Source organism: Ambystoma mexicanum, chromosome 3p (genome assembly GCF_040938575.1).
Source record: "Ambystoma mexicanum isolate Mex_15411 chromosome 3p, UKY_AmexF1_1, whole genome shotgun sequence".
NCBI classification, from domain to species: Eukaryota; Metazoa; Chordata; class Amphibia; order Caudata; family Ambystomatidae; genus Ambystoma; species Ambystoma mexicanum.
The window spans coordinates 715971532-715998524 of NC_090925.1; the positions used below are offsets into that span (position 1 = coordinate 715971532).

At 47.7% G+C, this 26993-nt stretch overlaps 1 protein-coding gene across 1 annotated transcript in view; it reads right to left on the reverse strand.

Annotated features, from left to right (window-relative positions):
- The window catches only part of LOC138580767 (GDNF family receptor alpha-4-like), a 179467-nt gene extending 163241 nt beyond the window's left edge, over positions 1–16226 (reverse strand). Inside the window, exon 1 of the mRNA XM_069651566.1 lies at positions 15635–16226. Coding sequence (XP_069507667.1) covers positions 15635–15785 — 151 coding nt within the window. The 5' untranslated portion in view covers positions 15786–16226. The remainder of the gene's footprint in view (positions 1–15634) is intronic.
- Between the last annotated feature and the right edge of the window lie 10767 nt (positions 16227–26993).

The window sequence follows — 26993 nt, forward strand, 5'->3', positions numbered from 1 at the left end:
CCGGCATTGGACAGCACGAAGCAACGATCTCCTTTTCAAATGAAAGCATTCCTAGCTCCCTGAAACATTTGGCTCACTTGTTGGAAGCAGTGCTGGAAATAGAAATAATGTACTGGGGGAACCTACCTTGGGTGGGCAGGGCTATGGGGAGGAGGTGGTACGGCCAAGAGGCATGGCCAAAGGCCAAATCACGCAACACAATATCTCTTCATAGAGCCCAAGCCTGGTCATTTGCATAAAAGCAAAGTGCATTATGGGAACATAAGAATGCCCACCATTTAAAATTTGAAACATATCTGATAGCAATTCAGCAAGAAACCCTGTTGAGTGAGTGATGAACATTGGTCTCTGCTCTTTTCACTAATCACAAGACACACCCTAGCATTAAAAGTTCTGCACAGAAAAACATATATACCAATTTGGACAGGTCCCACACAGTATGTGAGGCTTTGGCTGTTTCTGCATTCAGTCTCCCATGGTGAGTCTTCTGAAGTCTGGGCCTGTGAGACCTCTCCTTGAGGACAAAGGCAAGAGTTTTTGGGCTGTCCCTGGGCCTGGCGACCAAATTGCCCTGATCAGAGACATAATTTCACCAAAATGCCAGAGGTAGCGGATGTGACATCACACAACCCTTGACCTCTGATGACATCACAGGAAGTGATGTCATTTGACCCCACCCCGAAGTGCTATCGTGGGAAGCGACAGAACTCGACCTTTCACCCCTTGATAAAACAGGAAGTGGCATCACATAGCATTGTCCCTAAGTACACTACGAAAAATATGTTTACGATATCACTGTAATGTGATATACATTTCATACAAGAATGGATCGCCATATGTATCATTAGGATCAGTGTGTATAGACCCATATTACCAAATTACTGTGAATGCAAGCAGACGTCCATGGCCAAATGATAATGATGTGTTATTATATAGCACTTACACTGAAGCGCTTTATATAGAAAAAAATATACACCCAACATCACCCAACCTGTGTTGGTACTCATTTATCGACCTCAGAAGGATGAAAGGCTGAGTTGAGGTGTTTAAGAACAGACTAAATCAGTGACTCACCCCTGAAGTGTGCCTGAAATAAACCTTTAATGAGTCTAGCAATTATTGTATAGAATTCTAGAAAAACACATTATTTTCTTTGCTATTCCTATTCTTTCTTATTTAGGGTCAGTGCTGAAAGTGTTAGACTTGTGGAACCCGCTGTTCTTTTTTTTTTCTTCTTTTTTTTAAGAGGCCTGAACAAGAAAGCCAGCCACTCCAGAAGTAAAGAGCCACCCAAATGGTGCTGGCCACAGCCCAGGAGCTTGCATTCAAAAATAAAAATAAAAAACAAAATTACACTTTTTTTCCAATTTTTTTTTTTTAGGGGTAGCAAGGGAGACCTCAGAGGTTGCATTTGCGACCTCTGGCGACCCCTAACTGACGTTCCTGGCCCTGATCCTTCATCATCCCTCTGCTGCCTATGACACAATGGACCACGTGATGATACTATAAAGAGTGGATAGAGGTAATGCCCTAGACTGGATGTGTTTCCCGCTCTTTGACCGCAGATTGGAGCAACGGAATCAACTACCAGAAAGGACCCCCAGGGGTCTTCCCCTACACCCTTTTCTTCAAAATATACCCTCGCCCAACAGCCAAGGTATTCAAGCAACGTAGGGTACAGTTCGAGTGATAAGCTGATGATGCTCAAACTCACTTATATTTGGACACCGGCCCAGGAGCCAGATCAGGGTCACTAAATGCCTAAACCGCATCTTGCGCAGAATAATATAGAGCGCCCCCTGCCTGCCCGCAGGTAAAGCGGATTCCAATACTGGGGCTGGATTCAAAACTTCTCCTACTCAATTCACCGAGAATGTCTTCTGTTCAGTTTACCAACTTGTCAGTGCGTCCTCCCAACAAAAAGGTTTCTTGCTGACAGGACTTTGCCCTGCCCATCCGCACACATCCTGACTCCAGCGGAACACTCTCCGGAAGAATATCGCGCGCCCCTTTAAATACAGGAACAGCTTATGGACCATGTCACAGGTAAACCAAACAATGTGCAGCAGAACTCTGCTTCCAACCAAGAACAACCATTGTGTGCGATACCACATGGACTTAAGCAATCCCTTTCATCGAATGAAAGTCCAATAGTGTACAATGGAGTCTACCTCTCAGTGAATGATAACCATAGAGTCGCTTTGGTAAGAGAGTAGTAGACACACCAGCAATAAACCTTCTTTGCCATCTACACCAGAATGATGTCTCACACCCAACTGGTCCCTTATCACATGGTGCGACTTTACGTTTCAGGGAAACTAGCACAAAGCATGGTGCAGCGTCCACCTATACCACACCTCTGCCACGTGCTCTGGAGTATCCCTCCTCCATAAAACCGAGTATCGATGGTGAGAGACGAGGTCATGGCTAGAGAGAATGCTGGCAATGTAATCCATCCAGGCAGGCAGGCAGCACAGAAGAATCCCATTGGTAGGATTCACGAGCGGCAAAACCAGGCTGTCACAATGTGTCTATATTTGTAGAAACACGCCATGATACACGGCTTGGCAGCACTGAGTTGGCTGCAAGAAGGTCTTAAGGGTCAAATGAAAAGCCCTCTTCCGCATACAGAAATCCTACTGGAATAGAGGCTGCGAGAATCTGCAAGCATCCCTCACCACACCCACCGTTGTACGCCAGCAACCAAAGATCAACTAATAGGCGGTTACTCCTAGCATCCCATTCGACTCCATCTGCCCAGGACTATCCTTCATCGCTCTTCTGTTGGAGGTCCAAGTGCTCGGAAGTGTTTGTGACACAATGTGGGAGCTTTAGAACTCTTCCTGTCATACTCGCTCATTGGCCAACATTTACAGCTTCATGCCAGACACTGGTCTAAGTGACCTCCACTTTCGCTGAACTTCAGTTACTACTAGAGTGGATTATACCAATAACGATGGGTGAAACTGGGCTCACCCTTGAATGGAGTAGCACAAGGACCCCCTCTCAGGCCACACTATAAATAATTGACACTCTTGGCCTCATGGCCTTACTCGGGAAGCTCTTTCTCACTTTCCAGCTCTATATCAGCACCACAGAGACCTATCCATGGTCCAATATGAAGAACTCATTAGCCAGGGAGGATAGCTCAGGGGCAACGTGCTCCGCTTGGAAGCAAGACGACACAAAGCAATGCTGGTTCGATCCCCGGGTCCACGCTTAGAAACCTCTGGGTGTTAAGCGTGTTATAAATAACATATCATATCAGGTGGAAACGGGTGGCCAACCACAGCTCTAAGACCAAGGTTCTATTAGGCCTACTGTACACGCACCAATTAACCCCCACGGTCCCAGCCCACTAATAGTCTGCTACCACACTGTCACATTGACACTCCATTTAAGGATCCAGGAACTCCTGTTATCATTGTAAAGTATGTGCATAACCACACATGTGCAGGGGAAACACAATGATCATCAAGGGCACTGAAGCGCCAGCTCACTGGCTGCTCCTGCACCAACCTCCCGCTCATATGACCCGGAACATGGCTCAGTGAGATCAGCTGCAGGTCACAGGTTCAAATCAAACCTGTCTGACTAAACCTTTTAATCTTCCGAGAGTGATGAAAGGAGTACCATTGAATTGGGAAATAGTAAGAAATGTTATCTACAGTGCTATGAAACAGAAAAACTGCGGTGGCATGCACTATATACATTCTCTTATCTGCACATTGATAGCCAGTGAGAAAAGGTGGTTCTGTCGCCAATGGCGACCCCAACCATTCATCCCACGGCGCACCTGCCTGCTCCACCAGCTTCCATGCAAGGGTCATAGCTCTTCCCATGACCAAGAGAGTTCATGTCCCTTGTATCGGTTAAGTCTTTCTTGAAGCGGCCCCCCAGAGATGAAACCAGGACTGTGCAGATTTCCCGGGCCCTCGTTATTTGGCTCAGCTCTAGCACCTGCCCGGTCCCTCCATTTCCTCAGGTCTTTGTTAGGGAACGTATCATCTTTTTAGTGATCTCCTTCCACCTGGATGCCTGCGGGCCTAGGAGCCCTTTCTATCGTCCCCTTTCTCTAGCTAGGCTCCAGAACACAAACAACCTTTGATCGCACCCTTCCTATTACCGGGCTCCAGGTTCTCTGATCAGCCTTGGTCTCTTGCCCTCCCTGCAATGGCTGCAAATCATTAGATCACCCCCTTTCCCCAAAGGGGCTCCAGTTCCTAAGAGCCAAGTCGGTTCCACTGTGATCTGTCTGCGCACCAGGCCCCAGGGATCTCTTCAAACGCCCCCTTTCTCCGGCTGCTTTCAGCATTCTGGAGGTGCCCTAAAGGACCACTTCCTCTGGCAGCGATCCAGCGCCTAGAGGTGCCCCGTTGATTTATCTTGCTGTTCTCTGGCAGGGCTGCAGAGCCCAAGGTGCCCCTCGATCGCTCTGTTCTCTCCGGGCCCATGCATAGCCCCCCAATCACGCTTTTTCTTTGGGGTCTATACTGGTTTTCATGCCCTTTCCATCGCCCCCTTCTTCTGGTGCCACACGGGGTCCTAGCAGACCCCTCTACCAGCATTTTTCATCGCCAGGGGTCATCTCGAGGGGGCTACAGGCGGGCAAACTTCTACAGATCTCACAGGGTGGGGGTGCACCCTGCCGACCCCATCTCAGCAGTTACATGCTTACATTCATCGATGCATACTGCTCTACGCCTGCGCTTTTTTCGGCACGCATGTTACAGTGAGTGGGTCACCGCTTGTTTGCTGGCACCATCCGGCTGGTGTTCTCCACTCCCACGGGCCATTAGCACCTCTTTTGCCCCTGCATTGGGGTGAAACCTCGAGTGGGGCATCGCCGGTTGCTAGCAGGCTACAAAAGGAGTGTGATTCTAGGCAGCTCCCAGCAGGGCCGGACCATAAAATTGTCTCAGACAACAATGAAAAAGTGGCCCACAGTTCCAAACGGCAATGCATTCCTTTTGTGATAGACTGAGTAGTACACAAGGGGGAGTTTTTTTTAATCAAATGTGATGCAAATTGTGCATTTTAAAGAATATTTATTCAGCAACACTGGTCAAAACTACTGGCTACATAGTGAAGTAACTGATCAAAGTGGCCCACATTGACCAAAAAAGTGTCCCCCTTTGACTACAAACAATTGGCCCACGCCAGCATTTTGCGTTTTTGGTTCCGCCATTGGCCTCTTGCCCTGCAGGCCACTCCGAGGCTGGCTGCCACCATGCCCCGCAGCTTCGCTTCGAAAGGACATGGCTCTCGGCCTCACTGCTTCATCCAGTGTGGAGGCAGAAGCGCGCCCCAGCAGATGGATTGCTGTCTGCCTCTAGCTGTTTTGACAACTATGTTCAGATCTGATCAAGTGGCTCTTTAATGCATCTGCGGTTCACTGTAGCAGATCCAGCTTGTGAAGAGTGTTCATCTTACTATGGGGAATATATATTACCAAATAAAATTATCAGAGATGAAACGCATATTAATAAGTTGAGGGCCACCTTAAGAAGATAGCTCAGTGAGTTTAGCAGAGATCTGTGCTGATATACCATATCATAGTACCCATGCCTGGCAAGGCCAACTCAACCTTTCCTCTCTCTCTCTCAGGTTCACTTTTGTGTATATAAAGACTGTTGGTAGTAGCACATTTTGTGCAACAATACCAAGTACCTGCAAAAAAGCACTAGTTATAAAACGAACATACCAACATTATGGTCTACTTACCATCCATAATGAAGACCATGGTGGGTTAGTCGGGAGAGGTGATGAAGTAGGTCAAATTAGGGCACAGAAACCAACCCGTTGAGCCTCATATCCTGGCTTTGCCATAGGATGATACTTTGATCCTGGACAGATCATCGTAACTGATTGTGTAGTACTTGGCTGTCTTTGGTGAAAAGGTTTGCTTTCTCACATCCTACTGGCATTCTTTAGCCAATTTGATTAAAAGGGATTCCAAACAGGAGGGCTGGACAAAAGTCAAAGGCCTCTGGTGAGCTTATTTGACCCAAATTCTTTGCTTAGTTCTAGAATTCTAAATGTACTTCACTTCATGAGTAGCAATCTGCAGGTCTGTGTCAGACAAGGACTATAAGCAGTTGAACTTGTCTTTAAAATAGACAACGATTGCACCTTGTGCAAGACAAGAACTGGACAACAAGGCGTCAGGGGCCCAAAATGTAAACTGGGTTTAAATTCCAGCTTCACCGCTTAGGCAAAATGTGTGGCGATGAACAACATATTTAATCTCATTGTGGCTAACTTGTCAAAATGTCTGGTCCCTAAATACTAAAACCTGTCAGTCACTAAGAGTGATTTACTTCTCGGGGTAAGCTCTTCAAACAAACCAGACGCATCTCTTAACTGGCTACACTGATTCTTCATGTAGTATGTTAGTGACCACCATTCATATATCGCACACCACAGAACCATGCAGGTCTTGGTTCACTCATGGCAACACAATTGGACAGCCGCGGCCCCCTTCTGCTCTAATTTCAGATATGTGAACCTTCCTGCTAGCTTCTACCCTGCATCCACTGCCAATGGTGTGGTGTGTGTACCTTCCTCGTGGCTTCCAGCCTGCCTCCTGTACTCAGGCTTGAGCGCTTTTACTGATCGGTAGCCTGCATGTGCACTGCAGGTTAAATTCCTTCCTCGTGGCTTCCAGCCTGCCTCCTGTACTCTGGCTTGAGCGCTTTTACTGATCGGTAGCCTGCATGTGCACTGCAGATGGAATGCCTTCCTGGCCGCTGCTATTGTTTAACCAAGTCCTGTGCCGATGCTAGAACACAAAGGCCCTCGCCGTGGACTGCTGATGTTGCCTATGGAATGCCCAACATTTACAATTCTCATCCTAGCAGCGCTAGAGGGAGTTGGGAGAAGTCAAGGGATACGTAGGGCGGATTTTGATTGCTGCCATTGGAGGATATCAAATTATGGGTTGTGGTTGGGATGCAGGGGTTTGGGGGTGTATGCAGATTCTTGGATCGTTCCTTTTTGCTGCTTTGAGAGGGGCCTACAATGTGTCTGGGCCCCAAAACCCTTAAACTGGCCTTGCACCAATATTATTTTTTTTTTGTTGTTGCTCTTTTTTGTCTCCATACATGGTACTTCGTGCCACTAAGTTACTGTGTAGGTATGGCTCATACAGTGAGTGGCCACCAGATGGGTAGGAGCGGGGGGGGGGGGGGATGTAGTGGCACTGCTCTTCATCCTTTTTGTCACAATTGAGCCTGTGATGAGTAGTACCTGAGTGACAGTGAAGGGAGACCTGGAGACCCGCCCATGCTCACAATCTTTGCTGTAATCCTTGGCAGATTGCTCATGTCCGTCCAGGGTTAATGTAGCCCTAGTGTTATTTAACCTCCGGCCCACTGGCTTTGCCATCATCACTAAGGGTCCATCCTCCTCCACCCCCGGAACCTTCTGGAAGGGAACAGGCATGTATGGCAACCTATCACGTACTGATCCCAACACTCAACAGGAGACAGGCTATTTCCGGAGTTCTTGCTGATGTTACCCACACAACACCGGGGAGAGAGGCTTAACCCCATGCGGACGATTATATTAAAGAACAACATTTCAACAGGCCCTGCACTATACACTACCTCTTGACTGCCCCCCTCTCTCTCTCTCTGTATGTCTCTCACACACTGGCTCTTTCACAGTGGTGTTAAGGGATAAGCCCCTTTGGGCAAACCACACACTTGGTGGTTTTTAAGCAAACCTCAACACCTCAACACACCTCTTCCCCAGGCTTCTCAGCATCCCAAATAAAACACATTCCCATCATTTCCCACTGGCAACTGCACACTGCCCTACCTGTTTGTTACGTGTTCTTAAGGGTCTGTTGTGATCATTGTCCAAGTCTGTATACAATTAGATGAACACTAACGTAGGTCCCTTTTTTTGAGGGGGCCCTCATGACGCCAGGCAATGTATAGCCCTGGCCCCCACTCTGTCATGAACACCAGGTCTGCGACACGGCAGTGGTCCATTTGGCGTTGCTGGAAGCATGCGGAACGGGGCTGGACGGTGCATTCACGCTATTTTGGAAGCGGGAAGTACCTGTCTAGCTTATTTCAATATGGCTGCCATTTACGCTTCATCACTGATGGAATTGTTTATCAGATAACAGTTCGGTCTATGTAGCCCGTTCTATGTTCTTTTGCTGAAGTAAATAAGATAGTAGTTTATTTCGAAAAATTAGTTTGATATACCTTGTTTTATTTATTTACAATGGGGCTCGCCAATACCCGTGTTTTGCACCACCTACACCCCAAAACCCCTCACCTCATCTATACACGTTACTCTTAATATACATATATGCCCCTGACCCCAACATCAAAGTCATTTTGGTCAAGTAAATACCACATTGTAACGTACAGAACGGGAAACAAACCAGGCCACATTTGTCCGGGGGATAACATTACTCTGAAGTTATTTTTAAATGTCCTTTTTAAAATGAAAGTGTGTGTGTAAATATAACACAAAACTGTCTCAGGAATAAATCCTCCCATAGAGAAACGTGGGTTTGTTTGTTTTTATTTGCTTTCTTAAAAACCAAATTCATGTTCCTCCATACATGAACTGAAAGGGACAGTTCCACTGCCTCTTGCAGGTGGTGCTGGGCGGATACACAAAAATAATGAGCACCACCAAACATTTTGCCCCGGCCCCCGAAAAAACCTGTGACTGTCATGTTCTCAGTGGTCGAAGTAAGAGGGAGCGGTTGGGAGCGGTGCTCTTCTACTTTATTTTAATTATGTGTTACTGTTCCCATAGTTTTATTTTAAAAACAAACTGTGGCTTCGTTTTAAAATAAAACCGCAGGAAGAAGTTGAAACTTGCACTTCAGTGCACTACACTGAACATTCCCTTAAACAGCAGGCACATGTGTTTGGGGGTTTATATTGTGCATGTGACGAGGCGTGGTGATGGGGTTTGTGGGGAAGCGGGGCAGGCCAGCAGGGAACATACTTCCACTGCTTCTTTTCGTACAGTTCGCCCACTGCATGTTCTCCGGGTTTCCCTAGAGGCTCAAGACGTACCCTTGATAGCCCACTTTCTATGGGATGTCACCACCACCAGGCCTCTTAACATGCCATATCAGTGCTTTTTCTAGTTAGGGCAGAGACCCCATAACAGTACTGTATACAACACTCATAGCAGTACTGTAAACAACGGATGACACTCGGCTCGCTTTCAGGCTCCCCTCAGCCGCCTCTTTTCCCTCTTTCATCCCAGATGGTCTGTCTGCAATCCAGGTGTGGTGTGCCGCTAATGATCTCTGCCTTAATGCCAGTAAGACAGAGATCCTCCTCATCATCATCACACCTGCACCTTCCTTTCCCGTCACTCTCTGGCCACACACTCTGGGCCCTCTTCCTGCTCCCACATTTGGGGCTAAGAACCTCTAGGTCATCTTTGACTCCACCCTTTCCTTCTCTCCTCATATCTCTGACCTCTCTAAGAAGTCACACTACCAGCTGCACCTCCTCGGAGGTATTCTTCCTTTCCTCTCCTTCCCCCAGAAGTTCACTGTCTCCAGAGCTCTGTTTCTCTCTAGGCTGGACTACTGCAACAGCCTCTTTCTAAATCTGCCTGTCTCTACAACTCATCCAGAACAGCACTGCTAGACGTATCCTTGGCCTCAAGCCCAGGGATCGTATCTCTCCAGGCCTGAAATCTCTCTGGAACTCAAGATCGCCCTACGGGCTTCTTATTGAACGAGGCTGAGTTTAATTTTCCACAATTGCATATAGAACCATTCGAGGTGAATTGATGAACATTGTAGAAATAGATGTAGGAAGAAGGACAACTCAAAGCCCTGAAGATGGATATGATTTATCCAAACCGCATCGGCTATACTACTGTATATAAATAACCAGTACTTGATGTAAAGGTTTAGTACTTTGATACTTTTCTTTGGATCTTTGAAGATTATTCACTAATTTTCCTATGTGATATTAATTCAATACCCGGAAACGGGATATGTTGGTATAAATGAAATACATACAAAGTTGTTTTATGAACATTTGTGTTCTTTAAAATTGAAATTGACTCAAACATTAATTTAGTAAATTTGAAAAGGGACTATGTGTGGTTAGAGTGCAAGTGGGCTACGTGTTGGTTACAACAGGCTGTTGTATACATTATTTGCTTTGAGTCTCCATACGCCTGGGGGCTACACCCACATGCACCAGAAGTGTAATCTATTAACCATTTGAAACCAGACACACAAGAGGGAAGTAGAGGACATACATATTACAGGTAGTGCCCCTCCCTTCACATTTTTCTACCCCATAACAGTACCCCATTTCTTTGCCCAGGCACCCAGCTCAAAAGAGTCCACCCTCAGCCCACCCTTCATCCTCCACAGCTCAGAGGAGCTGCATTGCTTGCACCCTTTCTCTTGGTGAGGACTAGACCTGGGTATCCGGACACCTGTGCCACACGCCTGGCTGTGATGAGGGAGCTGTGGCTGTGACAGCCTCCTTGCAGGTGGACAAGCTCCTGTGAGTCGCTGTTTACTCTGCACCACACACACACCAGGCAGAACAATAGAGTTAATAACTAACCTGCCGCACGCGCCCTGCCCATGCACAGCATGCATCCTAAAGCCAGGGCACACATGATAAGTCAAGAGTCTGGGGAGCACCACGGTTAAATCATGGCATGGGGCAGGGATCTGAATCGAGGGGCGTATTTGGGAGGATGCCAGGCTCTAAAATGATTTGTCAGCTGGCCTTGAGCCTTTGAAACGATCACACGGACTGAACAGGAGGTTAATTAATTCCTTTGTGAAATAGGTGGGGAATCATTCACGTATAGTCAATCCCTCAAAATCAAAAGTAATTCGATTTTCAAACAGCACTAAGAAATGAGTATAGGTAACTCAATGATTCCGTGCGTAGATTACCTGGTCTATTTGGGTTTCCCAGTATGTGCATCCTTTTTGAAGAGCAGCACACTCTGGCTGAATGAAATTACAGAGAAATTGATTAGCCAAATAAAAATGATCGATATAAAGTTTGGCAGGTTCTCCCCTAAACCAGTGATCAGATACTATGAAGCCAAAGTCATAACGAAACTGTTGTACGGAATCGAGACCCACCCATGTGCTCTTTTGAATTATGAGAGTGCGTTCAGGCTGAACAGCTGTTGCGAGCTACCTTGGTGCTTTGTTGTAAGAAATGGCTGCACTGGTATTGTGCTATTTGTTTGCTGCATGTGGAACTTGGAACATTGCGGCTCCCCAATGTCAAGAATAGACTCCCTGAAAAAAATCACAAGTCTTCCACTTTTGCGCTCCAAAAATAAATTTTATTGTGCTCTTTTGGAATATCTGCCCGAATTGGAAGTAAGAATCTGAAAACGGATATTAAATATACTAATGAGATTTCCTGGGGCAGCTGTCCGCTATGATTTGGGTTTAGCCTCCCTTCAATCTCGTGCCTATTGGAAAATCTTATCCCTTCTGAGAAAGATTTCAATCCCGGTAGAGAATTCTCTGTATGTCGATTTTAAGATATTTTATGAAGCCCAGTGCTACCCTAGTACGCGAGCACTAAAAGTTCTTTGTAGCTCGATACTGGATAAGATGAGTTGCTCGGCACAGGACTAAATCATTATTATATCAATATGATTGGATTATAAATAAACTCATATCCATCCTTAGTTCATTTGAGGGAAGATCACAAAATGAGAGGCATTTTAGCCCCCTTTCTTAGCATTTACCGAGATAAAGTTACACAAGTGATTTTCATCCGCTTTCGTTGGAACCTGCTTTAGTCTAAACAAATCATGATAAGACACAACAGGACCCCACTGAGTCTGGGAGCCTGCCGGTTCTGTCAGTTAGCAGGTTTTGTGGAAACATTGGGTACTGGACTGTTCAGGGTTAAGTTTGCTCTGTGAGCTTTACCTGGGTAAACTGGCCTCTTTGGGTTTTGAAACAGATAAGGGAGAATTTTGGAATAGATGTCTGTCAGGCAGAACTACGTCTTCCGTAATTGGAATAACATATTTTATTAGAGCAATGAATATAGACGAGTTTTTAGATGAATGATGTTTTCTTGCACATATTTAATGTTTTGTGATGAATGTAATGAGCTGAAGTATAATGAAGCTTAATGATTTTTTGGTGTTATACTGTATTAGTAAGCATGTGTAAGCAGTGCTGATTTTAAGTATTGTGATTTCATTATAAGTTTTTTTTAAATAGCTCTGCAGCATCCTCCAGTTCAAAACGTGTTTTGAAGAAGCCATCGCGTAGCTAGCATGTAGCACTATATTAGTGCTCACTAGCACAGCGCAAAACACATTCCAGCACAACAAAGTCCAGCCTAACTCAGCAATGGGCAACACAGGCCAACAGCGCTTTAAAGAATACAGCCCTACACAGCACCACAGCTGATAACACTATGCAGCTCAATTAGGCTCAACACAAATCAACATAGCACAGCTGAACATAGCACAACTTAAAACATCTAAACAAAAAACAACACACCACAGGTTAACGAGCACTGTCTAACGGAACACCTTAACACAACCTACTGCACATTGGCACAGTCCAATGCAAAAACCCTACCAAAAGTTACCACAGCTGAGCACGTCGCATCTATATCAATCAGAACTCACCCAAAAACAACACAACTCAAACCGACTTAAGTCAGCACAACTCGATGTAACGTATAACTCGTCCCAACCCATCAAAGCTCAAAACTACACTGCACAACCAAACCTACCAAACTAATCCCTGTCCAACAACCCGATCCATCACAACATTCCCTTTTACAATTCAACACAACAGAAACCAAACAACCCAGTCCATATAAACATCAAATAGCCCAACTAAATACAAGACAAAAGAACGCAAACCTACTAAATACAACACAGCCCATGTAAATAAAACCATTAGGACTGTTTGAACACACCACGATTGAAAACAACACAAACTAACCAAATCCATTGCAAGCCTACCCACCAAACCTCTACACATCCCAGCACAAGTGAGCATGACACATTGCAACCCAGCACAAGGCCAGTAGCACAGAGCTTCCATGAACACAACTCGAGGCAAACCAACATAAAACAACCTGGAAAACATTTTTCGAGGGAGTTTCCCTGCTGCGCGGGTTTTGCTCAGAGTACGCCGCATGATTCTGAAAGGGGAACAGCACCGCAGCCTGGCGCATCCTGCTAGGCTACCTCTAGTTCTGCCTTCCCTGGGGTTCTGGGGAATTGCGCGCGCGCCTAGTGTTCATTTAAACCAGATGAATATCTCTTTGTGAGAAACTTCTATAAAGTCCTTCCAGTAAATGGCAGCCCTTCCCTGTCAGTATAATCAACAGCCCGTTATTGCAGAACCCGCCCGCGTGGATTTCGAGCGTAGCTCTGCGTGGTGCATTGACATATAGACAGCTAGGGGGCGACCAGGGTTCTGGGCCACACAGTGACCACGCCCTCCTTGTTTTTAAAGCACAGAAGCGAGTCTGTTGAGTAACTTCTTGCAGGAAAGTTCTAAGACAAGCCCCCCCCCCCACATGGACCAGACCAAAATAGAGAATTGAAATGGAAGTGAAAGAACAATAAGAGGCGGCCAGGAAGTAGCGCCTTCTGCTAGAAGACTCTCTTCCCATTTGACCCTGCCCCGTGGGCAAGCGTGGGCATCACCAGTACTGCTGTGGCAAGGAGCTTGGGGTGCGCCGCCAGCTCTGCGCCTGCCTTGCTCAATGCCCGCGGGCACCCCCCAAAGCTCGCTCCGCGGCCCCCTCCTCTTCTCTTCCCTTGCAGTATCAGTTGGGTCCAGACACATGTTTGCTGGCGGTGGGGGTAGGGGCAAGGCACTCGCTTTGGGGACAGGATCCTGCAAGTTAGATGGATTCGATCCGGGCAAGCGTTTGAAACCCAGAGTACGCACGAAGGTGACTCCCCAGCCCCTTCCCCTCGCCCCCTCAGCCTGGAAGGCCAGCTAAATGCTCAGCCTCATTCATTTATTTTTCATTTATTTATTTGAATGTATAAAGCGCGCAGCGGCCCTGAGGCATCTTGGTGCTGTTACAGAAGATGCATCACTGCACCCACATTCTTCCATTCCTGGCCTCGCCAACCCCCTCTGTGCCCGCTGCTCTTAGGCTCATCTGACAGGGAAACGGTGCTTAATTTGTGGGGGTGTTTGCCAGGGCTCAGCCCTGGCACTTATTGTCTCAGACTCACTTTCGTGATGAGGTGGTGATAGGCAGCGCATCCATCACCCACAATGAGCAGGTGCGAGCTGCAGCGTAACCCCAAATATTTCACGACTGTGGGGAGCGGCTATGGGCGGCGGCGGCAGCACTGGTGGGGAACTGCCCACCCCCAGTAGCACAGGAGTGCTAGAACATAGGTGCCCCCGCCACGCCCCGCCCCCGATCACCTCTGCACACCGCCACCTGCTCCGCTCCCACTCTACCAACACCCCGACCCAGGCTCGAGTCCCAGGTGGGGGACTGGCCATCCGCCCCTCCCCCATACGGTCATTAACTTCACCACCGGCAACTAGTTTAACCTTCCCGCCCCGCCCCCCTCGCCCCCACCAGGTGAGTAGACACGTGCGTGTACAGCAGATCGCCGTACAGGCTTCCCGCCCCTTGCTGTCCGCGGCCCCGCCCCCAACCCTACCATTAACAGAACATCTCCCCTGACACCACAAACGTCAACGGCGCCCCACGAGTTACATCACTTTCCCGCCTGCTTGCAGTTTCCCCGTTCATTGCGTCCCGTTTTCGCCCCCAGACATCTGCGTTCAACTGGCAGGACACAGACTACTTCAAATCCCGTTTGGGCCGACTCAGCCCTTCAACCTCCCAAGACAAAGCATGAGTTTCATTGAACCGTGAAATAACAACCAGACGCAAAATGATGTAAAGCGTGAGGTACCACTGAGGTTTGAGGTTCGTCGAACCGCGTGCATTGTATCCGTGTACTTTTGTTCGATATGATTTTAACGATTATTTTTTTAAGTGGGAAGGTCGCCCATAAACCTCAGTTCTAGCCCACCCCCACCACGCCCTAGCCCCACACACATCAGCATAAAATACATACAAATATATATGCAATTGGTCGAATTCGAGCAAAAGTGCACGAATAAAGTGTACACCGTTAAACTGACACCGAAACACGTGTTACAGCGCAAACGTCAGCCAACCTATTACACACCAACACAGCAACATCCCACACATACAGCTGAACTCGACACCTTCAAATACACACCAACCCAACGACGGACAATGCTACACAATACACCCAGCCCACGGCAACCTAAATCAGCCTCACACCAAACAACACAATCCACAGGAGCCCAACCCCTCCCAACATAACACATCACACCCTATGAGCACAGCACTCAACTACACCCGACACAACTTCATCTATACCACACCGTTCAACCTGATACATAATATCGCCAACATGTACATCACAGCCCAACGACCCAGTACAACACATCTCCAAGCAACCGAACAAAACAGACAGCCCAACGCAGCTCGACCCATCCCAGCACAATCTAACTCAGCACAACTGTAGACTAGCCAGCCAACCCACACCAACACACTGCAGCTCAAATCAGAAACTCAAACCATGCTCCACTTACCAGAAAGTGAGAGGGCCACCAGCGCCCTCAGGAACTGCATCCCCAGGGCCCCAGGGACCTGCACCCTGAGGGGCCCCGAGTACTGCACCCCGAGGGGCCTCATCTTCTGGGAGGTCAGGATTAGTTGCAGAGCCCCCGTTCTTCGGGTCATTCCAGTGTGTAGCTCCCTGAGGTGGGACCTCCTCGCCTCCCAGGTGGGCTTAACCCGAGGTCCCCCTAACCCACCACGCCCGGGGCAGCCGCGGGGGACATTGAGTGGCAGAGACAGTTGGCAGTCCACAGAATGGGGACCTTGAGGCGCTACGAGGACGTGCTCCAGGCGTTAATCCAGTCGCTGTAAAACTCTGGGGATTAGTGACCCCTGCACGGCATGAGGGATTGTCTGACTTGGACTTCTGAGTGCTATGAAGCCTTGCCCGGGATGGGGGAGTTGGAAGGCTTTGGAGACCTGGGCCGGGCGTTATCGGGGGAGCCCGCCAATGTGCCACACTGAAGCTGCGCGCCCGGCTGTCCCGCTAGTGTCCACCGCTGGACTCCCTCGCAGCCCTTCCTTCCCTGGCTGCAGCTGCGTGCAGACTGAGTGCAGCAGGAGCGTCTCCGTCCTGACTCCTCCTCCTCCTCCTCTTCTCCCATCCTCGTGCATCCCCCCGCCTCTCCGGGCTGCCCTCGGAGCCCCCGTGCCTCGGGGATTGAGGTGCACTGGCAAAACTCCGCGTGCATCAGAACAGCACGCGCCCCTTTCACTAGCGGAAGCGCAGGTGCGGCTGCGGGGCCGGACTGAGGTGCCCGGGTAGGAAGGGTCTGCTTTGGCGGAGCTACGTGGGTCCTCAATAGCCCAGGTGTCGAAGAGGACACGATTGAGATGCATTGCCCGCGCTTGCTGTGATTCCCAGTACTGGACTAATAAGCGATGGCAAAGGTCAGATTCGGATGCATTGCCGCAGCTTCCAGTACTAGACCGGCAGGGGTCATTCGCCTAGAATTCCGCGAGGCGGGGCGGGTCGGGGGGCAGGGAACGGGGTGCATTTGCCGAGCTGGAAGTGGATCTCAGCATTGGAAAGCAGACGTGCCGTGTGCAGCGTTGGGGGGTTCATTGAAAGGGTCTTGTGACTCCCAGGAATGGCATAGGAAGGGTCTGGAGGGCCGGATAGGTAGGTGTGGCAGGATGGGAACAGCAAGAGTGTTGTAGGGCAGGAATGAAATGTAGGTAGACCTCCGGCCGTTTCCCATTGCAGGGGGTCTTATGCGTTGGGATGACGTGCACAAAAACAGGACGCACAACAGGTCACACGTGATAGCGGCGGGCCTTTGAGGGTCACTGTCATTATATAGCAGGGGATACTCAAATGCAGGATTGCCTTTCCTAGGAGGCGCTATGGCGGTACTGGGATAGCAGGGATAATGCGGGGTGAGGAATGGTGCATTGGCAGGGCCGTGTGTGGGTGGCGTTGCTGGAATAGCCGGGTTGATGCAGGGTGGGAAATGGTGCACTGGCAGAGCTGTGTGTGGATGGTGGTACTGGGATAGCAGGGATAATGCAGGGTGGGAAATGGTGCATTGGCAGAGCTGTGTGCGTATTGCGGCACTGGAGTAGCAGGGATGATGCAGGGTGGGAAATGGTGCATTGGCAGAGCTATGTGTGGATAACGGTACTGAAATAGTAGGGATAATGCAGAGTGGGAAATGGTGCATTGACATAGCTGTGTCTGGATGGCGGTACTTGAATTGCAGGGATTCTGCGGGGTGGGAAATAGTGCATTGGCAGAGCTGTGTGCGGATGGCGGCACTGGAATAGTTGGGTTGATGCAGGGTGGGAAATGGTGCATTGTCAGAGCTGTGTGTGGATGGCGGTACTGGAATAGCCAGGTTGATGCAGGGTGGGAAATGACGCATTGGCAGAGCTCTGTGTGGATGGCGGTAGTGGGATAGCAGGGATGCTGCGTGAAGGGAATTGGTGCATTGGCAGAGCTGTGTGTGGATGGCGGTACTGGAATAGCAGGGATGATTGAGGGCGAGAAATGGTGTATTGGCAGAGCTGTATGCGGATGGTGGTACTGGAATAGCAGGGGTGCTGCAAGGTGGGAAATAGTGCATTGGCAGAACTGTGTGCGGATGGCGGTACTGGAATAGCCGGGTTGATGCAGGGTGGGAAATGGTGCATTAGTAGACCAGTGTGCGTATGGCAGTATTGGAATAGCAGGGTGGGAAATGGTGCATTGGCAGAGCTGTGTGCGGATGGAGGTACTGGAATAGCCGGGTTGATGCAGGGTGGGAAATGGTGCATTGCCAAACCTATCTGCAGATGACGGTACTGAAATAGCAGGGATTCCGTGGGGCGGGAAATGGTGCATTGGCAGAGCTGTGTGTGGATGGCGGTACTGGAATAGCCGTGTTGATATAGGGTGGGAAATGGTGCATTGGCAAACCTATGTGCAGATGACGGTACTGGAATGGCATGGATGCTGGAGGGTTGGAAATGGTGCATTGGCAGAGCTGTGTGCGGGTGGCGGTACTGGTTTTCCCTCTATCACCCATCACTAACGTTAGGAGTGGGTTGCATAAACTTTTCACTCGCTCTGTGTGCCAACTTGTTTTTCATCCTTACCTAGGAATGAGCCAGGCACTGACTTCGGGTACATCCTTCCAGCATGGCTTTTCACAAGGTTTTTTTTTTAGTGGTATGTAGTGTCGACAACTGGCCCGTTAGCCGCATGTCGGACTAACCGCAATCGGCTACAATAAGGTTCTTTGGCACCTGCTTGTGTTTGCTGCTCTCTATCCTTTTTTAAATCAGTTCAATTCCTCCGCCTGAGTGGGGTTCACGGGTCGGGGGTCTGCACTGGCTTCAGTCATGTTGGCTTCACTCATTAGGCAGCAATCCTTGTACTCTGGGTTTTGTTCCCTTGTTTTTATTCTCAGGGTTATTACTAGCCTGCTTTCATGGTCCCCTGTGGATTAACTATTCTCCATTCTCTGTTTACCACAGTTGATCCCAGCTCGCCCCCACCATCTTCCATCCACTTTGTCCTTTTGAGGCTGATCCACAACCATTCTTGAGGACCCTATGTTGAAGCCGAAACTCGAGTCGACGATGTTATTGGATACTTATAGCTTTGTGAACCAAAATGATTGTAATTTAGGACCGATGGCCCCAAAGTCTGTTATACAGTTATAATGAACAGTGCAAATTTAAAGCAATTGCAGATAATTTTGCTTTATGTATTTCTCAGTTTTATTTTGTCATTTCAGTGTGTCTGTAGTTGATTGTGTGTGTGGTATAAATGTGATTAGGAATGTGGATTGTTCATCAATATCGAGTGGAGTGTGGGAGCAGTGTTGTTGGTGTTCTTTGTTGTGTTAGGATATGTTGGTAAGGACATGGTCTTACCCCACCCCCCTAGGCATCGCCAAATAGAATAAACGTCATCACAACCCTGCGGGAAGAGGCTCCCTCATATACTGTAGGGGTTAGAACTCTATAACATAAGTGAAACTGGCTATTCTACACTGCCCATGCCCCATCATTAGGACTCCATTTTGTATTAGGCCCGAACTCCCTAACTCTGTGAGGCTGCTGTATTCGCATCCCCAGCTTCTCTCGCAGAGGGACCAAGCCACTCACACATGACATCAGCTCTGCGCGAATCTTGTTCTCACGGAAGTCCACCCGGTCTCTGTCTTTTCAATGTTACAATTCTCTAGTATCATTCTTGCACTTAACGCACTCGGCGAAGAGCGTGGGACAGGGACAGGCTGCAGCACAAATGCCCATCTAGCTCCACTAAACTGCCCATGCCCTCTCACCCTCCATCCCGCCAGGCCAGAGCTCACCCGTCCCAACCTCATCATTCCTTTCATGATAAGCATCTAACCCCCTTTGGTTTTGACTGTTCCAGAACACCCACCACCATAGGCCTAATTCAGGGTAGCAATATATTCTTCCAAACAATAACACATGTCTATCCGTATCATGAGGCACTAGAAGGATGGGCCGTAAATCAAACCCCCAAAATAGATACTGAGTGCAGGTGGTGCAGTATCAATGAATCCCTGAATGTAGAGGTCGGCATGCCAATACATTATCCCCTCTCTACAAAGGACACTCCTTGCATGGGATGGCCAGGTATCCGCCATTATTTATTTCTTGTTGTTTAGCTTAGATAGTCTCCCTCGAACTGACCTTCACCGCGGAGATGAGCCCAGCTGACCCTCGTGCCACAAGATCGGCTTGGAAGCAACAGCCAATTAGCACCTGGCATCCCCTAAAGAGCAAGCTGTGCCACATGGCCATTCCAATCAGCACTGATTTCTGACCCTATGTAGTGATGTCATCCATGATGAAATTGTCTTTTATAATGTGCTGCCCGTGTCATATTTGGCAGAGCGCTCTCTGGCAACAGAGTTCTTTGTTGCCATTTTCCTATATTATAAAAACTTTGTTATCCTTGCAAAATGATCTCCTGGTCTCATACCCTGATGGGGTGCATGCCTTTTTCTTATTTATTGCCATTACTTTGGACGTGCAAATAAGGTAAGGGACATGCCTTCAGATACAAAACCTTTTTTGTAACCAGGTTGGTCGTTTTTATTAGATGACTGATGTATTGTCTGTCTTCTTTTGAAAAACGATGCAAAGCACAGTAAAAATCATTTCAACATGAATTGAAGGTTGTTTGAAATAATCTGAAGTACGCTGCTAGAAGGCACTTCTCTCTTTGTGTTTTGTGTGCCTGGGTTCCAGGTCTTCCATAGTGCCTGAGCCCCTTACAAGCTTTAGCCTCACCTCTTTCCTTGTTCCCGCAGGTTGTCATTTGCCATGAGTTGGGAGGTCCGTTTCCAGAAGGCCAACCGTGTCCACCACATGATGGCTGGACCCCGAGGGTGTCTTTCCCATTCTGCCTTCACTAAAACAATAGCGCCCCTCACAGGTGATCGAAAAGGAGGTAACAGGGGCTGAATCCTACCCCTTCCATGCCCTCAATAGCCCTTGTCATGCCTGGATCTCCAATGACCATTTCCAAGTTAACCAACTCCTTCCTTAGAAAACTTCCTAGCAGGGACCCAGTCCTGATCACTAACTGGGATAGTGGCTGTCCTGTCACCTACTTGTAGGGTCACTGCGGCAGAGGGAAATGTTTCAGGCACACTTGTGAATCTATTGCGTGCAGAAAAGACCCTTTGGCAGGTCCTCTAAGGTGAGAAGTGATTGGTCTACCACATAGCTGGCAAGTTTTTCTGTTCCATGCGGAATCTTGAAGGCCCACTCCTGGAATGGGAAAGACAAGTCTACTAGTTCATAGCATGCAATTGGAAGCAAAAACCAGGGCTGGTTCTAGGTGTCACACATGGAACTGGGAAACTTGGCAGGGAGGCTACCACGCAGCTACTAGCTCCAGTGTCTCTCAATGCAAGCATCTTGTGCTCTTGGCACAGACACTCCCAAGACTAGGAGTGTTCTCCAGGCCATGCGTTCATGTGCCAGATCGTAGTTTCAAATCCCAGCAAGGCAGACTTAGCCTTTCCTCTCTCTGAAGTTGATCAAATTGAGTATATACATTTTGGAGATATTAACACTGACTGTTCTACAAAACAACATGCCTGCACCAGAGAATGATAGTTATAAAAACGAACACTGCATTAGTATGGTGCAGGTCTAGAGCTTGGTGACTCCCAACCAGGCTTGTAAATACTGGATAGCCACCCACAATGACGAGCATGATGCATTAGTCGGGTGGCGAGGTTAGGTGGCTAGATTAGAGACAAAGGAGCCAAGGTGTTAAGGCCCACATCCCGGATTTACACCCGAGTAGTACTGTGATGCTGGACAGAGCATCTTATCCCACTGCATGGCACTGTACTGTCTTAGGTGGAAGCGTTTGCCTTCCCACATTCTGGTGGCATTGTTTATGTCCCTGCCGGCTCTTTAATTTCACATAAGTCATTTGAGTGGAAGGACAGGAGAGAGCCAAACGAATGTAATAGGCCCATAGCAAGCTTATTTTAAGGTCTTCTTATTTGACTAGAAAATTGTGTTATTTTTTCTAAAGTTTCAAATATTCTTGTTCACATTCTTGTTTGCCTCAAACAATTACTATAAACAGGTGAGCTTATCGCAAACCTTCTTATGGTGGGTGTATTGAAATCTCTAAAATATGACAGACACTCCAGATAGGATATTGTACATTCACATGAATCAGTATTTGTATACGTATATGCTTCCGTTCATAGTGGCGATAAAACAAACTACAACCATTCTCCTTCTGCATAACATGTTTCTGCAGAGATCTTAAAAAGAAATACCATCACGTTGGTTTATTGTGTGACTTGTGTACTTTCCAGGTCAGGTCTACAAAACAGCTCGATTTCTAGCTCATAAAAGTCAAACATTCACAAATAATTGCAACTTGCTGTTTGATAAGAATTAAGAAGCAATGCGGTCAAGTACCAAAATTACAAACTGGTCAAAAACTGCTTAGCCCTTGGCAACTACTCGTTGAATCTCATAGAACATAAGCTGTCTAGTTTGCAAGTCTCCAATATGTCAAAATTGTCAGCCCCTAAAAGTAATTTAGTTCACAAATCATCACACACGGTTTAAGTGGCTATCATGCGGATTCCTACATAACAATGTAGATCATTGGTATGTTGCACATCACAAACCTGTTTCTGGGCCCAACACCACTTGAAGAAATATGCCAGCTCCTAATCTCAGTCTATGTTCGGGTACGTGCGCCTGCCTGATAATTTCTAACGTGAGGCCTCTATGCTGTGGCAAGTTTGCACTACCCGCTGCTTTCCTCCTGCCCCCCTCGCCCACGCTTCAGCAGCAGTACATTTTGGGAGGATTCCAGTAGGAGTTCTGTACCCAGTCTGGGGCATGTGTACCCTTATCAAACGACTACTGGTCTGTGTGTGCCCTGCATCTCTGCTGCAGCCTGTATAGCTTCCTTATGGCTTCTACTGTTAAAAGGCGTCCTGTATCCACGCTAGGCCACAAAGACCCTCATTGTGGACGGATAACGCTGCCCTTGAAATACTACTTATTTAGTGTTCTCAAGCCAGCATGGATGAAGCGGGCAAGGACACTTTGAGGGAGTTCCATGGCTTATTTTAATCCCTACCAGGGCAACATATTAAGCTGTGGGTTATGATTGCGACAAAGTGGAGGAGGTGGGCACGACCAGAGAGTCTTTGTCTCTGTTGCAGGCTGCAACATATCTGAAGATGTTTCTGGCTTAAAGAGGTGAGACGCAATCTCGCAGCAGCAGCCAGCACGGACGAGAAATAAACCACCAGAGCCCCATCAGCACCACAGCACTGTCTGCAGCTCGCTTTCCTCCATTAGCTAAACTAAAATAATGTCACCATTGTCTGCCTTTCATGGATGCAAATAGAGCCTGAGAAGAGATGTAAACACACATATTGGTGGGAAGCATTTCCCTCCTGGGACCGCAGGATGCTGGCAATGTCCGCAGGATCTCCACGTCGATGTTAAGAGCTCCTTCCCACATAGAGTACTCTGACATAAAGCAAAGCACGGGGGTCCTCTGTAGGGAGACCATGTTGCTAAAGCAAACACAAATGCAGGGAAGTAATAGCTGTGATAGGCCCAGCTCTGACTCAAGGAGGACGCTCTGGCTTGCAATCTGTTGGAAGGGATTTCATTGTGGATTTACAAATGTAACCCATGTTGTGCATAGTGCGAGGATACTGGCATATACCAAACAATGACTACGAACAGGTGACTATCCCACAGACTCTTCAGGGTTGATTGTAAGTCTGAAAGCAGTCCCGCCATGCAAATGCTGATGTGCGCTGTGTCAGGTGTGAAATAAACGCCTTCTGCCTTTTAGGTTCACTTCATATTGTATTTTGGTCCATGCAGTCCTGCGTTTGTAATAGGTACAGGAGTACAAAATGGTATGCAATACAAATGCCAGGACGCATGGAACAGCATTTGGCAGCTTTGTTGTGGCATATTGTTAAGAAGCCAGAGGGTTCTTGAACGTTTCATGACAGGTGAGAAAAGTGGATCATGCATTTCCTGCATGTCTACCTTTAGCAGGCTTTTGAATTGTCATATTTGGGAGCTACTGTTCATGCATTTCCTGCTTTACATTGTCATATTTGGGAGCTACTTTGCATGCATTTCCTGCGTGTCTACCCTTAGCAGGCTTTTGAATTGTCATATTTGGGCGCTACTTTGCATGCATTTCCTGCGTGTCTACCATTATCAGGCTTTTGAATTGTCATATTTGGGAGCTACTTTGCATGCATTTCCTGCGTGTCTACCCTTAGCTGGCTTTTGAATTGTCATATATGGAGCTACTTTGCATGCATTTCCTGCATGTCTACCATTATCAGGCTTTTGAATTGTCATATTTGGGCGCTACTTTGCATGCATTTCCTACATGTCTACCCTTAGCAGGCTTTTGAATTGTCATATTTGGGCGCTACTTTGCATGCATTTCCTGCATGTCTACCCTTAGCAGGCTTTTGAATTGTCATATTTGGGAGCTACTTTGCATGCATTTCCTGCATGTCTACCCTTAGCAGGCTTTTGAATTGTCATATTTGGGAGCTACTTTGCATGCATTCCCTGCATGTCTACCCTTAGCAGGCTTTTGAATTGTCATATTTGGGAGCTACTTTGCATGCATTTCCTGCATGTCTACCCTTAGCAGGCTTTTTAATTGTCATATATGGAGCTACTTTGCATGCATTTCCTGCATGTCTATCATTATCAGGCTTTTGAATTGCCATATTTGGGAGCTACTTTGCATGCATTTCCTGCATGTCTACCCTTAGCAGGCTTTTGAATTGTCATATTTGGGAGCTACTTTGCATGCATTCCCTGCATGTCTACCCTTAGCAGGCTTATGCTACTTTGCATGCATTCCCTGCATGTCTACCCTTAGCAGGCTTTTGAATTGTCATATTCGGGAGCTACTTTGCATGCATTTCCTGCATGTCTACCCTTAGCAGGCTTTTGAATTGTCATATTTGGGCGCTACTTTGCATGCATTCCCTGCATGTCTACCCTTAGCAGGCTTTTGAATTGTCATATTTGGGCGCTACTTTGCATGCATTTCCTGCATGTCTATCCTTAGCAGGCTTTTGAATTGTCATATTTGGGCGCTACTTTGCATGCATTTCACTGTTTTGTAGCAGAGGAAAAAAACATGCATATGCACCAAATCTGCCTGGAGCATCTCTGTCTTGTATCTTTGGCTAGTCGATAAAATGAATACTGTTTAGCTGGGAAATATACAATATATTTTCTTAAAGGATATGAAGATACTGGTACCCACTGTGATGCAGTACATTCTGCTCCTTTCCGTGTGATAATGAATTCTGCCAACTATGAATGCTTGAGTCATCCACACTGCGGTGGGTGCATCTGGTCTCAAAGCCTAACACACTGGATTTAGCAATCAAATCTTCCCAAACAAAAAATGGAATCACAAAAAAAAACGTTCTTTATTTTGATATGATATGATATGGCATTTGTAATGCGCCTATACACAAGTGTTTCAAGGCGCAACAAGGCAAGGGGAGGGGAAACGGTGGGAAGACAGACAGCGATCTTACTAGGCCAGGTGACATTGAGATCACGCAAGTGCTTAAAATGTTCATCAAATCACGCACAACAATCTCCATGCCCTCAGCAAACAATAACTACATGCAGATACCCTTATCATACCGTTTCTTTTGATGTGTGTCTTGAAAGTACAGTGATAAAACTCAGGAGAGATGATTTTTGGGGCTCATATTACTTTATGTTCTATGGAAATGTAAACCGCCCTTTGCTTGAATTGTGCAATAACTAGTAAGACGTATTCAATGGCCTGGAATATAATGCTTTAGTTGTGCAGTTGCAGGCTAGCAAGAGACCCCGGCTACAGCACTTTCCCTTCTGATTCAGTTGTGAGCAACCCACTGGTCTGCAGCCACAGGTAGAGGTGTGGGGGTTATCACTCGGCATATGTGTCCACTTTCTTGCCTCAAATCCGTTCATACAGGTTTTTTATATAACACCAGTCATCCCTGCGCCTCCAATGATATCTGCCTTATTGCCAATATTGCCAATAAGACAGAGATCCTTCTCATTTGGACCCCTGGCCCTGCTTTCCCTCTCTCACTATGGCCGCCCAACTTGGGCCCTCTTCCTTCACCTTCCGGCGAGGCAAAAAACGTTGGTGCCTTTCATCTTCGACTACACTCTCTCTCTCTCTCTCTCTCTCTCCTCACATCTTGGACATCGCCAAGAATTCCCACTATCAGCTGCACCTCCTCAAAGGAACTCTTCCCTTTCTCACTTTCCCCCAGAAGCTCACTGTCTCCAGAGCCCTGTTTCTCTATAGGTTGGACGACTGCAACAGCCTCTTTCTCAATCTGCCTTCCTCTACTCTCCACCCTCTGCAACTAATCCAGAAGAGAGCTGTGAGACTTATCCTTGGCCTCAAGCTCAGGGATCGTATCTCTCCAGCCCTGAAATCTCTCCACTGGCTCCCAGTTGTTGCAAGGATCAAGTTCAAGACCCTTTGCATTGTTTACAAGGCTTTCTGGGGTCGGGCCCACACTACATCCAATACTCTCTTCCAAAATACTTTCGTTCTCGAGCCCTTCCCCCAGCTATCTCCAACTCTCTAAGGGTTAGACGCTTGTCCAGGCAGAGAGTGGGGGGTAGACCTCTCCTCTGCAGGTGCCTCCCTCTGGAATGGCCTCCCTGCCCCTCTCAAACTTGAGCAGACCACCTGAATTTCCGGAAGCAGCTCAAAACGTTCCTCTTCTCCTCTGATTTCTCTCTCTCCCTCCCCTGCTGACCTACCTGTCTGATGTACCGACTGGTTGCTTGGCTACGCTCAGTCTCACGGAGTCCAGGCTCTTTCTTGATCAGTCACCCTTGCACTGCCTCTGGGCCGACCACGCACTTGGGGGCTGTAACTGTAACCCTACAGTCCCTTGTTCTCCTTGCACTACCCAGAGCCGCGCTGTCCTGGCTGCACTTACTCAGAATATTACTGCCCTGTTTTCCCCTCCCCTCTTCCTTGCACTTCCCCCCTCCCTTTCACCTTGCATTTCTCACTCTCCCACTTGCACGATCTGAATGACACAAGACCTAGTAAGATTGTCTTGTCCTCCCTCTGTCTTCCCTCCCTTGTCTTGTCGCGCCTAGAAACACTTGTGTACAGCAGTGTATGACTTATATCATATCATTTTATCACAGATGTTCAGAAAAATATACAATGCTGCAGTAAGAAACGGCTAGAATGACAGCACCCAAAGGCCAGTCTAGCCAGGTAATTAGACTTAGCAGGACTGCTTTATCATAAATGGGCAGTTAAAAAACAGTCAT